This window comes from Nyctibius grandis, chromosome 5 (genome assembly GCF_013368605.1).
Source record: "Nyctibius grandis isolate bNycGra1 chromosome 5, bNycGra1.pri, whole genome shotgun sequence".
NCBI classification, from domain to species: Eukaryota; Metazoa; Chordata; class Aves; order Nyctibiiformes; family Nyctibiidae; genus Nyctibius; species Nyctibius grandis.
In genome coordinates, this window is record NC_090662.1 from 57077298 (window position 1) to 57091873 (window position 14576).

At 38.8% G+C, this 14576-nt stretch overlaps 1 protein-coding gene across 2 annotated transcripts in view; it reads right to left on the reverse strand.

Annotated features, from left to right (window-relative positions):
- Positions 1-13673, reverse strand: part of NUP205 (nucleoporin 205) — a 51575-nt gene extending 37902 nt beyond the window's left edge. Inside the window, exons 1-8 of one of the 2 annotated variants that reach the window (XM_068401230.1) lie at positions 13549-13673; positions 8421-8563; positions 7228-7399; positions 6117-6261; positions 4807-4966; positions 2606-2834; positions 2276-2440; positions 1312-1487 (exon numbers count right to left, since the gene is read on the reverse strand). In XM_068401230.1, the coding sequence (XP_068257331.1) occupies positions 1312-1487; positions 2276-2440; positions 2606-2834; positions 4807-4966; positions 6117-6261; positions 7228-7399; positions 8421-8563; positions 13549-13576 (1218 nt within the window). In that variant the 5' untranslated portion in view covers positions 13577-13673. Of the gene's footprint in view, positions 1-1311; positions 1488-2275; positions 2441-2605; positions 2835-4806; positions 4967-6116; positions 6262-7227; positions 7400-8420; positions 8564-12353; positions 12429-13548 lie in introns of those variants that run through there. The other variant, XM_068401231.1, reaches the window with a different exon arrangement.
- Between the last annotated feature and the right edge of the window lie 903 nt (positions 13674-14576).

Consider the following 14576-nt stretch of genomic DNA (forward strand, 5'->3'; position numbering starts at 1 on the left):
GTCAGTCTCCAGCTCTTCCACCTTCATTCAAAAATCTACCTTGTATCTCTTTCATAAAAACTGGTATCATTACATGGAGACATTTCATCTTTCATAAAGCAACACCATCCAATGAAGAACTGGCTCATAAAAAAGTCCCCAGTTCCAAACCTGTTTGCACTTCATTGTTTAAGGAAACTCCATAAAAATATATCTCACATATTCCTTATATATATTCCTTATACATATGCCTTATATATTCAAAAGATTCCTAAGGGCTATTGTGTCTGTATTACAGAAAACACCATCGCACGCAGCCTTCAAAGGGTGTCCACAGCCTGTTACAACATGGTAAGTGTTGTATGCAGGCAGCCACTGCAGCAGAAATATAGCTGTAAAGTCATCAACATGAACTTGTTTGAACTGACATTATACTTGTTCTATAGATATTCTGTGGCTTAAAAAGACAGCCTGAGAAAACAATATGCAATACTAACAGGTTATAAATAAATTAGGATTAAACCTAAAAGCTGTCTACAACATTTTCATATATGCCCTCAAAGATTTCAAGGCTCAAATATTGTTCTTCCTGCCAATATCGTTCTCATTCTGTGAGGTTACAATGAACAAAATATTAAATCCTTCTTTTTGCACATTGAAAAAAAGTAATTATTTGGCAACTCCAACTACAGCTCAACACAATGAAGGTCACAAAATAAAGCCTCCATCAATTAAATAAAAGCGTTTTCATAGAATTTAATTTTCCGTGTCTAGATACAAGGTCTGGCACAAATTAAACTGTTGTAATTACTTCAAACTTTTTTTAAAAACTCTTTTGCAGCATTTCTGCTGTTCTAGTGAAAACAGCTGCTCATTTTCCCAACAGTTGATACTACTGAAAGAAAAACAGAATCCCCTCGCCTTAAATATGGAAAAGGTCATTAGTAAAAGAATAAATTAAAAATGAGAGACAAAAATGGTAAGTTAATTTAGGTTACACTACTATCTGTATCAAAAGAAAAAAAATCCATACCCACATACATTACCATCAATTCCAGCATTCATTTAAATTTTAATTATGTAAAACAAAACAAAACATAGAAAACAAAACACAAAAGCTTGCTTTGCAGATCTCACCACAGTGAAGTGTTTTAAAAATTACATTCTACTTCAGCGTGGAAAACAAACTCCAAACCATATGGGTTGCATAAAGTCAACAACTTTTCTGAACTGCAGCACCTCCAGCTGAGGGTCATATCTGAATCTCTATGCTACCTGTCCTAATGTTAGAAATACAGAAGAGATGTCCACATTTCTCAAGAAACAACGTACCTTCATTGGCATGAGTGCAAGGAAGTCCGTGACAAGGTTATGAATTTTGCGAATGTAAAATTCCTCCTGGTAGAAATTTTCAGACCCCACAACAGATTCAGTCAGGAACAGGAAGACATTATCAGCAACCGCTAGCTCTGCCATTGCTTCATCTGCCTCAGTGAATTCTGCAAGAGCTGAGCAATAAAAATCACAAGAGAGGAAAAATTAAATTACAATAATCAGTTACCAAACAAAACATATTTCAGAATACCTGGCTGACATGCAAATCGTCATGCTTTGATCAACTATGTTTTTTCCACCGTACACGAAAATACTAGACTGGAAAAGACAAGTTAATGTCCGGTGATGATCTCAACTTTCTTCTTTAATAAGTGTTAAAGTGCATAATCCATTTACTCTATCAAATCTAAGGCTGTGAACTAAGAATCACAAACCAATCTTAATTAAACATTAATTATCATGTTTACGTTTTCTTTAATAGTTATTCTGGAGTAGTCTCAATTCTGACCTAGTAGGGAGTCTGGAAAGCTTGTGAAGTACAGAGAGAAAAAAAAATTTAAAAATAGATTTGTCCTCTCAAGATACTGAGGTTTAACATTTTCAGAATGCAAAAAGTCATAAGCATGAATCTATTCTTAATTTAAGCATTCAATGATACTAAAGTTGCTAAAATGCAATCTTTCACATTTTTCAGTACATTAAAATCTCTTTCACTTCAATGAGACACTATGCAATATTACTGTCTAATAACTAATTATTTCTAATTCTGTGTATGTTTCAGAGCAATTCAATTCTCAACAACCAAACCCAAATACTGAGAAAGCAAGCTTTAAAGGAGCGTCAATGGTAATTTATCACAAAGGTAAATACTAACACTTCAAAAGGTAACAGATACTTTGACTTACACCACTTGCAAGCTCTGAATACCAACATGCAGGAACTGCACTTTAGGGTAATTTACCTGTCACATCAGATAATTGGGATATTCCTCGTAATGCCAGCGCCCAGGCTAATCTAACAGTAGCTTGCAGGCCTGGTAATTTCCAAGGCTGAGACTCCTGAAGACGAGTGTGTATTGTTGCTATATACTGTCTTTCTGATAGCAGAGGGAGCCGGTGCATCAAATCTTGAAAAACAACAAAAACAAACACAAGACCAACACCCAACAAATGAACGTGAAAAGGAAGATGCAAAATCCTACCAATTTGTTACTGATCAATAACGAAACTGGTTAAATAACAATTTACCCATCTGCACAACAGAACCCCTTTAGGAAACCTGCCAGCATTACCTTCACGATCCTCTGTGCCTTGTTCCAGAAAGCTGACATCGAAGCAGTAAAGGAGAGCCATGAGGAGAGACAAGTTCACGCCATCCAATGAGCCATCAGCTTCCACTGTTACTTTCTCCAGGTAACTTATGAGGATTAGAGTATCATCCTTACTCAGTGGTGACTGGCAGGTCCAGACAAACAGACTTTCAGCCAAGGACTGCCGGCATTCTTTAATGAGGTCAGAAACCTTTAAAAGAGAAATTAAACAAAAAACAGTGAATAAAAATATTCTGGCAACATGTTCAATTTGTCCTTCTCAGTCAATCAGTATGACTAGGTTAAGTTAAAAAATACCCTAAAGACAGCAGCTACAGAAAATGTTGAGTTTTTTAAATTGCTAAACAACAAAAGGCACATTTCTGCTTGTTAAATGTGTTCATATTCCCAGGTATTCCATGTGAGGTGTGAGCAGATATCCTGGAACACGACTATATGCAAACCAGCACCTCTGCCAAGGTCAGGAGACATGAATCTACACAGAACTCTTGTAGCTGTAAACATATCACACACAAGCCACTTTTCCTATCTCTAACACACAACTGCATTGGTAGTTATATCCAGATACGGTCATAGTCTTCCCCTCGCCCCAAAAGAGATGCCCTCAACTGACCATACAAATAACTAACTTTTAAAATATTGAGAAATATGAAAGACATTTAAAATTAGAACTTTATTCCCCCAGACAAAATATTATATATTTAAATACATACAAACTTTTAAATATAAACATAAATCAAACCTATTATCCCCTGTTACATATGGAACAAATATCATGCCCAATGAAGTCTACCAAGCATTTTCATACTAAAAATATTTTTTTCTTTTTATTTGGCAAAATATTACATGCTACGATACAATTAAGTACACTGTCTCTTGAAACAAAAGTATGTCTTTTTTCTAACAGTTACACCAAAAATTACTTGTTTTCAAACAAAGACAAACATTTATTTCATTTATTAACTTCACTCCTCCCCACAAAAAACCCTGCAAAAAACCCCCACAAAACCTTAAAAAAATAAAAAGTCACTAATGGTCTTTCATAATGGTCTTTGTAAAACTGTATTTTATAAAGCTGAATTACGAGCTTCTAATAACATTCTTGACCTATATCCATTGTACCTGGTTAAATAAAAAAATAAAGAGCTATAGGCATACCATCTCCAGTAAAATCACATGCATGGAGATAGACAGAAAAACTTCTCAACATTTAACACAGCAAGAGATTTGTGCACAGACTCCAGCAGAATAACAGTTCTAATGAATACAGAGGGAAATATGATAGCCCACCTAAAAGGAAGAAAAAAACTTCTAACATTAAATTACCTTAATTTACCTCAATTTTACCTTAAAATTCATTTAATACTTAAGGTAAATCGGGAGGATATTCGTTGCATAGGCTCTAGATTAATAGCAAAAATTTAAAACTAGTTCTTTATTTGTTGGAAAACAAACTGACTGATTATAACATAGAATAATTTTTAGACAGATCACCCATAAGGAAGAAGTTCAGAAATTAAACCAATAATGTTTAAAATCTTCGTACTAGAAACATACTCTGCAGTTAGTCACAGTCTCAATTTAGTTCAAGAATTACAATAATGAGAATTCATTTTCAAGCAATTCTCACTCTTCAATAGTAGAGATGCTTCTGTTCATATTAACACAATTGGATTATTAAAAAGAACATTATTTGTCTGACTACACTTGGTTTCAATCTGTCCTAATAATTTGAGAATTTTAGTTTGCTATTTTTATTCCAATGGTGCTGATAATGGTAGTGCTGAGAGCAGATGATTTAATATAGAGTCTTTAGAATAAAATTGAAAAAAAAAAGAAATTTACACATAGTGCAAATATTAGGCTTACTTTCTTACTGTCCTTGATTACACTGCTTTACTAAAAATAAGGTATGCCCTAGCATCAGGGAGCAACAACAAAACAGAAATGCAGGAAGTAATCTGGATCCCACACTGGTATAGCATAAGCTGTGGAGGAGTTACTATGGCGCCTCAGACAGTAACAGAGCTTGTAAAGGTAGAGAACAGAAACTAGAAAGTAAAAAGAAAAAAGAAAAATCACTCCATATCTCTTGGCGGTCTAACTGTATTCTAATCTGTGCAGTAATTCAGAAGAATATTCACACCCAGTCCCTTCTTTACCTCTTTGCGATGTTTCTCACTGCCCAGTCCTCGCTCTCTCTGGAGTTTATCAAATTCATTGTTCAAATCAATGTGAGAGACAAGAGTGAGAATCTTCTGAGTCAAACCCTGCTCCATTAGGTCATCTGTAAACTGTGTTGTCATGGACACTAACTCTTGACTATAATGGAAAGAATGTAAATTTAACAATTAATCATACTATTCCCAGTCACAGAGGAAGTCTAAAAGAATGAATCCCATCAACTGTATTTGCTGACAGAAAATGTACAACGACATTATATACATAAAGCAACCAAATGTGCATCGCTAATCAGTAAGCAATGCCCTCTCAAAACATTATGATGAATGGATACAAAGTCTTTAGGTAAACTGTAGGCTCAAGAACGTGGAATACAAGAATACAACACGGATCAGCTAGTTAAGATTTCTATCAAAAGGAAAAAGTACTATACATAAGATGCACATAACTCACAAGGTCACAGCCTCTTTCTTACTGGTAAATGCAATTGTCCAATTACATACACCCTACTGAAATGGTGGAGCTAGTTCTAAAGTAATCATTTATGTTTCAGAATTTATATTTACACTAGAACACATCTTTTAATCTTTCTCTAGCCAAGCAATCGCTGTGCATTGGAAGTAAACAGTGCATACTGTTTTCTTTTTAAAGTCAAAGAAGAATTTCTTTTCAGAAAGGGTCATTAGACATTGGAATGGGCTGCCCAGGGAGGTCGCGGAGTCACCATCTCTGGATGTGTTTAAGAAAAGACTGGACATGGCACTTAGTGCCATGGTCTAGTTGACAGGGTGGTGTCAGGGCAACGGTTGGACTCGATGATCCCTGAGGTCTCTTCCAGCCTGGTTGATTATGTGATTCTGTGACTCTGTAATATGTCAGCATATTATGTTCGCCAGTAGATAGTGCATCCACTTTAAGTAAAGGCAGGAGCACATTTCTGTTTTGCAGGACACGGGAAGTCAGAACACAGGAAAGACAGAAACTCAGTCTCTGAAATACTAAGTAATCATCACTAGTTAGAGCAACACTGACTGGGAGGGTGTCTGAAGCAAAACACTGCCAAAAGGCAAAGCAGCATGAACGAACTGAAAGTAAAACGGATATCCTTATAATCCAATAAAAATATGTGTAAGAAAAAAGAATATTATGCTTAAAAAACAAACACGAAAACAGCCGCATCAGGTTATGAGAAACAAACAAATCTGAGAATATTCATATTCCCTTGAGTCTAATCAGTCCTTAAAGCACTCAAAGCAAAGAGTTTTGATCAGCTCATCACCCTAATACAGACCTGATTTCTAATGTCCACGTCTTGCCTTGGCGTGACTGGATGAGGGTTCGTAGTGAATTGGCAATGCATCTTTTTCCGTCCCAGTACAACAGAACAGCCACTAGACCTCTTGTAAGGCCAGGAAAATGAGGTTGCTGGTGTTCTCCTATTGAATGAAAAGGCACAGAATAATCACAGAAAGTTGAACATACACACTTTGATAACAGCTTTATATCTTTATATTTCTATTGAAATATCAATGTAGCATTCAAAACAACCATTGTTATTCACTACAACTTTGATTTATTTCAGGCACTTCCAAGAAATCACAGAAATTTGGGGTCCTATTATTAAAATTCATATTAAGCTATTAAAATATCAAACTTATATTTCTTTTAAATTTGTGAAGTCCATAAGTATCCCAGACCAAATTGCATTTGCAACTGTTATCTACCCATCTTAATAATCAATTCAAGCTAATTATCAGCAAAATATCTTTTCTTTATTCAAAATGAAATTGTCTGAGTTTACACTGAAAATTCAAGTTCAAAATAGAAACTCAGGTTGGCTTCAAGATGGCTTTCCAAAGGTGACAAATTAGCAAGATACTTCTTTAATGAATTTAAAAATTAATAATGAACAGTAGCTAGTAACGATAACTAGCAATTATACTTTAGTAACATCAAAATCAATTTTCTACACACAAAGCATGTGCCACTTTCCAGAATACTTCTCTTACTAATCAGTTATTAGATTATGATCCAAATACAGTCACATATCAATGTATAACTAATACATAATTTGAAGAACCAGTATCTATTATGCTGCTTTATGGAAAAACTCTAATCAATTATTTTTAAACTATTTTTAAATTCAGTGATAGAAAAAGTAAATCATAAAAATCCCTCAAATTATTCCCTCTATTGCAATAGCTGCATAAAACATGAACACTAAGGTTCAGAACACTGTTATCATATTACATTAGAGCGACAGCAGATTTCTTTTTAAGAACGTTCTATGTTAGGAAGCTAAGGCCTTGACTGAATCATGCATTCATGTTAAGCACATGCTGAAGTAAGAAGGCCCTATTTAAGTTGTATTTCTCCAGCTCTTAAATATTTTCCCTTCTTACCAGCTAGAAGGAGCTCAACAGCTGCCAACTCTCCAATATCAAAGAGGTCACTGAGGATAAAGGCTTCTCTGATGAGTTGCTCTGGCAAAAGCCTAGTTCCCTGCTGACCCTGGATAGCAACCCCTTCTGTACTTGCTTTCTGAATTTTCTCATGCTGCTGAACATTCTTTGGCTGCAAGAGAACCAAGCATCAGAAGTTACTCAAAATGGCAAGATCAAATACTGAATGAAGCTTTACACATTAATCCTTCCTCACAAATACAGTTCTGACCGGTTAGGTTGTCATCACAAAAATAAAGGCAGTGTTTTTAAACAGAGAGATAGTAAAGGCATCCTAAAAATGCTTCACATTTGCACAGCAACGGTCTCTTTGTGGGAATGTATCAAAAATAATCTTATACAACTGGTGCTGACATTTAGTTTACTCAGAATAATGGACAGTGAAAGTAAATTTTGATACAATTCTCAACAGGAATTGGTATCAGCTCAATGAAAGACATCTGGGTTGTTGATCAGAACTGTTGTGTTACTCCAAAGCACTATTTTCTACATCATTATTTTTTCTATTAAACTCATATGCTAAAATATACTGATGAAACTCTATAGCTGACTGTTAAATTTTCTGACCTATCAGTTTAAAAAGCCATACTATTTCAGAAGCAAAACCACTGAAAGAAGACATATTTCTAGTTGCTACCTTGTGATCCATCAGCCAAGAAACAGTGAGTTTCTTCACATCATCTCACATTCCTAACAAGACACATTCTATAATTTGTAAATTCACATGTTCACCTGTTGTGTGTGTTCATTAACCTGACGGAAGCATGACCAGGGACCAAAACCAGACAAAATAGTTCTGTGCTTTATTTCAGACACATAAGCGTAGCGAAAAAAGCTCATACTTGACTGATGGAACATCAGATGCTTTTAATATTCCTTTCAAAATAGCATTCAAATAATGAGAGAAAAAAATACATTCTAGATAAAATTATCATGTACAAGACACAAAATAATATGTATTATTCAAGATATTTGTATTCTTACAGCAGAACAAGATTGCTATAACACATTTGTGTTATGTACTATAAAAACATAGAATGGTCAGGGCCTAAATTGTATGTAATACAACAATACAAGACACAGCAAATCATCAACTCTCCAGTTCATTCCACAAGAGAGCATTAGTCCAGTACCGGATTTCTGAAGAGAGAAATGAAGTCAGATTTGTGTTTCTTTAAAACCTGGTCAAGGCGATGAATAGCTTCAGGTTGCCTCTTCCAAATGGCATTCATTACGGTCTGCCATATGTCCTTATAGGGGCCCCACAAGCTGGCAGCTAAAAGAAGAAATAAAACAAACAAAAAATGTATTTGAAATTGAGAAAGAAACAAAGAAAAAGTATTTATACACTATTTACAATAAGCAGACTTTTTAAATTTACTGTTAGGCTCATCTTGACAGTATAGACTGTTATGACCATCAAGCATATTTTCCCTTCTTAAGGCACAAAAAAATAACAACAATGGTCAGATATAAAACCTAGTTGCATTTAGAGAGCTAAAGAAGCAGAAAAGATGATGCATGCATCTAAGTTCTGGGGCTGAAAGTCACCTTATAAAGAGATTTGATACAATCTCTGGGTGTAATCTTGCATCCTTATATGCCTAAGAAATTCCACCCACTTCGGTAAGAACTAAGAACTCGACAGCAGACCTTGAATCTGAATGTAACTCGGCAAGGCAGGCTTCCTGCTTTGCATTTTTGACAAATAACTCCAAAAAAAAGAAATACCTAATATATGAGGGACTGAAAATGAACAGCAGTGCTATCATGATCTGGTGCATCACTGCATCGGACTGTGCAGAATAAAATATATTAGAAAACAAAACCAAAAGATTAAAGGCAATGTTACATAAGAAAGAAAAGTCATAAGCCTAAAGACACTTTCGCATTTACTCATCTCATTTTAATTTAAAAAAAAAACAAATAAGGTCTTCTGATCCCTAAGACTCATTTGCTGCTAACATTCTGCACAAGAGCTTCATAAAGAAATTAATTTCCTTTACTAGAAATAGACAGATCAATATAAATAATTACCTCACTATGTTTAGAAAAGACCAGATTATTTCTGGAAGCTAGCAAACATGAATGTATTATTATTTAAGATAAGTCTGACACTACCCTACAAATACAATCTCTCCTCCTCCTCAACTCTGGGGAAAAAGTTTCCTCTGCATACTTCAAATCTGAATTCAGTACTACAGCTGAAATGATCTCTTCCTCACTAGAAGTTGTATCATTCAGAACCCAAAGTCTGTAGCCTGAAGACTGCACTAGAAGCTTCCTTATTTGCATTGGGTCTCATGAAAACAGTATGCCAAACTAGCCTTCAGACTTCTGTCAGAATTGTTGTCTAAACTGAAAACCTTACAGATGGAAAATTATTCTTACCACCTAGTATTAACATCCTGTTAAAAAGAAACCTCAGAACTTTAAGTCCCACATTAAACAGAAGTATCAAAATATTTCCCTTGCTGGATATCATTTGTATTTGTGAAAGCTTCAGATTCTACACACCACAAGTCACTGCTAAACATACCAAATAAATTTATTACCAATTGTATTCAATTTGCCTGCAAGCTACCACATAACCACTGCCTGACTACAGGTAGTGTTACGTGTTTCTGAGCATCTACTGAGATGATCCCTGACCCAAAGACATTATAAGCTAGCAGTGGTTTTTGCATGCTGCAATTTTGCTAGTGGAAAAGATACTTTAAGTTGTTGCTGCGCTCCTTCATTCAGAGCCACTTGTTCCCAAACGTACACATGCCTGCTTCATTAATTATGTCCCTGTAACTCTGATGGACTGCATTATAAGTCATGCGAGTCAAATGATCCAAATTGAAATAAAAAAAAAAAAAGCAACATTTTTCCAGAGTTCTTCCAATCTTGTTTTTACAAATCAGATTATTTCATTAACAGAGGTTACAAAGTGGCCCTGCTAACCATTAAAACAACTGAAAGAGTAATGCCTGAAGCACAGAGGGAAAGAACAAACGGGTAGTGAAACGCAGAAACCTCCAAAACTGGCTTTGTTTCTGGAGAAATGATAAAATGGAACTATGCCTTGCAGGTTAGCCTATGTACAAAAATACAAGCATTTCACCTAAAACTGGCTCAACTTCCCCTCCTCTCCTTCTTTTTAATGTATTAGTGAATATTGCGGTATAAAATCAAGTACAGAGGCAACATTTTATCTTCATGTGGCTTGTTGTAGTCAGCTCTATCCCTCAAGGTAACCCTGACTAGGTGCATCAAAGTCAAACATATCCACACCTCATCTTTACCACGCTGCTTACATTAAGACAGCAAGCAAAAGGTAGCTGCTCTGATGCGAAGATGCCCCTCTCTTTTACACAGTCAAGACACCACCTCAAAGTAATGCAAAATGCTACATGGATGCCCTGAAGAACAAGGCAGCACAAGCCAAGTTGATGTGCAGCGAGTGAGCGTGGAGGCGAGCAGGTCTCAGAGAGGTAGACCCCTGGTTTCAGTGAGTTTTACCACTACCTGAGGTGTCTTGAAAGCAGGAACAAACTAAGCAAAACTTTGTCAGTTTTACTCTGTTGCAAAGGAAGAGACCACAAAAAGCAAGAATAAAACCAAATCAAACCCTCTCAGCCCAAAGTCAGCACTAACAAAAACTGCCCTCTCACACACTGTCATTTACAACGCAATTAGCAGTGCCAATAGAGCTGTACCTGAGAGGACAGCCTGTAAAAAGGGCAAATCCTCTGTCCTTTTTAAACATCACAGTGTTTTAATCGTACCATGTTACCCCTGCCTAGACAAATGCATTAAAGATAGCTACTATTGGACAAATAATTTCACACTCCAGACTGTAACTGGCTCTCCTACATAACTTCAGAGTTCAGAGATTTACTTCCATTCTTACTAAATTACCAAGTCAAATAAACACTAGCAGCAATCCACAGTGCCTGCCAAAAGCTGTTCAAGTGTTTCCTTGGCCCATTTCTTTGCTCTTGTCCCTACAACATAATTGCTCTGCACCAGCCCAAATACATGTACTGTAAGGCATTAAAACAAATTAAAGATCTAACTTTTCTAACTGGAAACCAATCCAAAAATGAGTTTATTTTCAGCAGGATCACATCTACAACACAGTTTGCTCTGTGATGGCGCAAGCTATGCTAGCACAAAGATGGAGTATTGCAGAGAAAGGAATAATCAACTGGGATGGAAAAAAAGTTGGACTTCAGCAACCATGCTGACTTTTCCTCACTTAATGCTGTTTCTATTATTATTACACTTTTAGAAAGGCTAACCATCCCATCAGGGACAGCAAGGAAGGACAGGCTGGGTTCCTTCTTTTGGCAACAACAGCAGTTGACACTTACGCCTGAACTTTTTGCCAAGCTATAGACTTTAACCACGCTATGTCCGTCCCCACAAACAATATACTATAAATTAAGGCAAAATCCTCATTAGTTCTAGTGTCACACCTGCTTTAATTTTTCTCTCATCCTTCATGTACAAAACTCTTTCTTCCCCTATTTCTTTAATTATAAGGCTATAGAATCTCTTGCCATGTAATTTATACAATAAAGTGTAGTCTCCTTTGAACTACTCCAATTCTCCAATTTTCACTTTAACAAAGTCACTGTGAATGGTCAGAATAATCACCTTTCCTCCACCCCCAAATGCAGGGTCTTTGCTTTATTACTGCTTTTCTGTGAGGGTGCAGGGATGTAATTGATTCAGTTCGATCAAAATATCTTCTCTGTAAAATTTACTCCTTGCTTGACACAGGAATGGAGCTTTTTAATTTTATTAATTAGTCACTATGACATACACCACCTTAGTTAGAGACCTTTTGACCATGCCCACATTCCAGTCACGACTGCTTTTCACAAGGTCTCCATTCTCCTTGTATTAACCTAATGAAGCTCAACAACAGCAAACGCAACATCCTGCACCTGAGACAGAATAACTCCATGCAACAGTACAGGCTAGGGACCAAGCAGCTAGAAAGCAGCTTTACAGATGGGAAGCTGAACACTAGACAGCAGCACACCCTCGCAGCAAAGAAGGCCTCTACGCACCAGGCTGTATTAACAGAGTTGCAGCCAGCAGGTGGGTGTAGGGAAGTGATTATTTAGGCATCTTTGAGTGTCCTTCACTCCAGTACTGTGTCCAGTTTTGGGGTCCCCAGAGCAAGACACTGAAATAGGGGGCCGGAGAACAGGATGAATGAGGAGAGGCTGAAAGAATTGACCTTGTTCAGTCTTAAGAAGACAAGGCTAAAGAGGGATGGGAGCTTTGTTGTCTTCAACTAGTGAATGGCACTGTACACAGAAAATGAAGACAGAGGTACCCCAGGAAATGAGCAGCAATTGACACAAGCTGTAACACAGAAACTTTCAAATAGCCATCAGGAAAAAAAGATTTTACTCGGATGGTGGTCACAGATTGGAACAGAAAGGCCTCTCTAAGGATCTTCATCCTTACAAGTATTCATAACTAGTTTGGGTAAGGCCCTGAGCCACCTGACTGAACTGGTCCAGCTTTGGGTGGGGGAGTAGGGGTAGGAGCAATGACCTCCTAAGTTATTTTCCAATTATCCAGTGTTTTCTTTTTGTATTAGACTTATTCCCCAGTTATACTGGATAAGCGCTGCCTCGGTAACCCCAAAACTGCTCTTTGTGACAGGCTCTGAAAGGACCATGGATGATCCTGCTGCTCCTAAACCTTATCAACACTCGATGCAAGAGAAACCAGCTCACACTGGCATTTTTTTTCATTACAGACGGCATCAAGAGATGAGCGCAATACAAAAGTGATACTTAATCACACGTGCACTGAGTTACCACAGTCCTCTTGAGTCAAGGTGCCCTGTGCCACCTCATGTCACCAGCTTCACGCACTCCCCGCCAGGACTAGCCAGGTACGGCAGCAGCTGCGACCGCGGAGCTCCATCACCGGGCACCTCTGCGCGGCCCCAGCGCCACGGGTACCACCGCACGGGGGGAGGCTCACACGGAGGCCGCTCTCCCCCACCGCCTGCCAGCACCACGGCGGCCCCCACAGCCCGCAGCCCTGCCCGCCACCCGCTCGGGCCGCGCCGCCTCCTCACGCCCAGCCTTCCCACAGCCGCCCCCCTGGCCCCGCGGGCTCTGAGGAGAGGCGAGGGGCCGGCGCCCCCCAGCTGACCAGCTAGCCAGCGGCGAGGAAAACGGCGAGTGGCACCGCCGCGGAAGAGAAAGAGAAGCCGCGGCCCTGCGTTCAACCTCCTCTTACCCGAATTTACCGCCAACGGCGCCGCCATCCTGGAGAGAGGGAGGTGCGATCGCGGCGCCGACGCCCGAGGAAGGCCCGCCACTATCCCGGGCTGCCCGCGGCGGCGCCTCCCGGGGAGCGGACCAGTGTCCCGCCGGCTCCTGCCGCCGCGGAGGACGGGAAGGGAGCCCTACGGCTCCCCCCTGTTCCGACTTTGCGGCAGCTCAGCTGGCGAACGTTAACAAAGAGCCGTTTCCGCAGGGGCAGGAGCACGGGGCAGGCCGGTGCCGCGGGCCCCGCGCCGCGGGCTGACGGGAGTTGTAGTCGCAGAGGGGTGCGGAGCTCCGGCCCGGGGCTGGGGCGGCGGCGGGGGTCCCAGGCGCGGTGGTGTGCTCGACTTTTGCTGGTATAAGTGGCAGATTGATAGTTCATGGCATCAGTCGGCTTCGTGCTCGCGTTCAAAGCTTTTCGAGGTGGCTGTGGAAAAGGGGAGAGCAGCGGGTTTCTGCATGCTCACGTTCGCTCCCCCGTTGTAAATAACACATCGCTTCTGTGCCGTTCAGTCTCTCTTTCCCCCTTTCTTTTCCATATCGTGCTGAAGGGAGTCTTCCCTTTCAAGCCCTGCCCTAGAAGCCGTATTCATTGAATAAGGCAAAATGCCTGAAGTCAGACGCTGCACCGGGCGGTAAATTTATTAGAACTTTTTCATTTTTTTTTTTCATTGAAAAAAAAAAAAAAAAGTGCTACTATTCTTTTTTCCAGACCAGAATGGTTTCAGTTTCTGTGGTTTCAGATTGAAGTCTTCAAAAAAATAAGTAATTCATAAATGTTTCAATGATGGATGATCCTTATTTAAAATGCAGATAATTAAAACAACACTATTCACTTAAAACCAGTAAACTAAGTTTTTGGTTCAACTTCGTTAGCAGCTGCATGGCACTTAAAACTCATGTTTCTTGGGCTTTGATTGGTGAACTAGGGTTTACAATCTTGTATAGGAAAAAAAAAAAAAGCAGCCCTGATAGGGGTTATCCTGTGAAGAAAGCAGC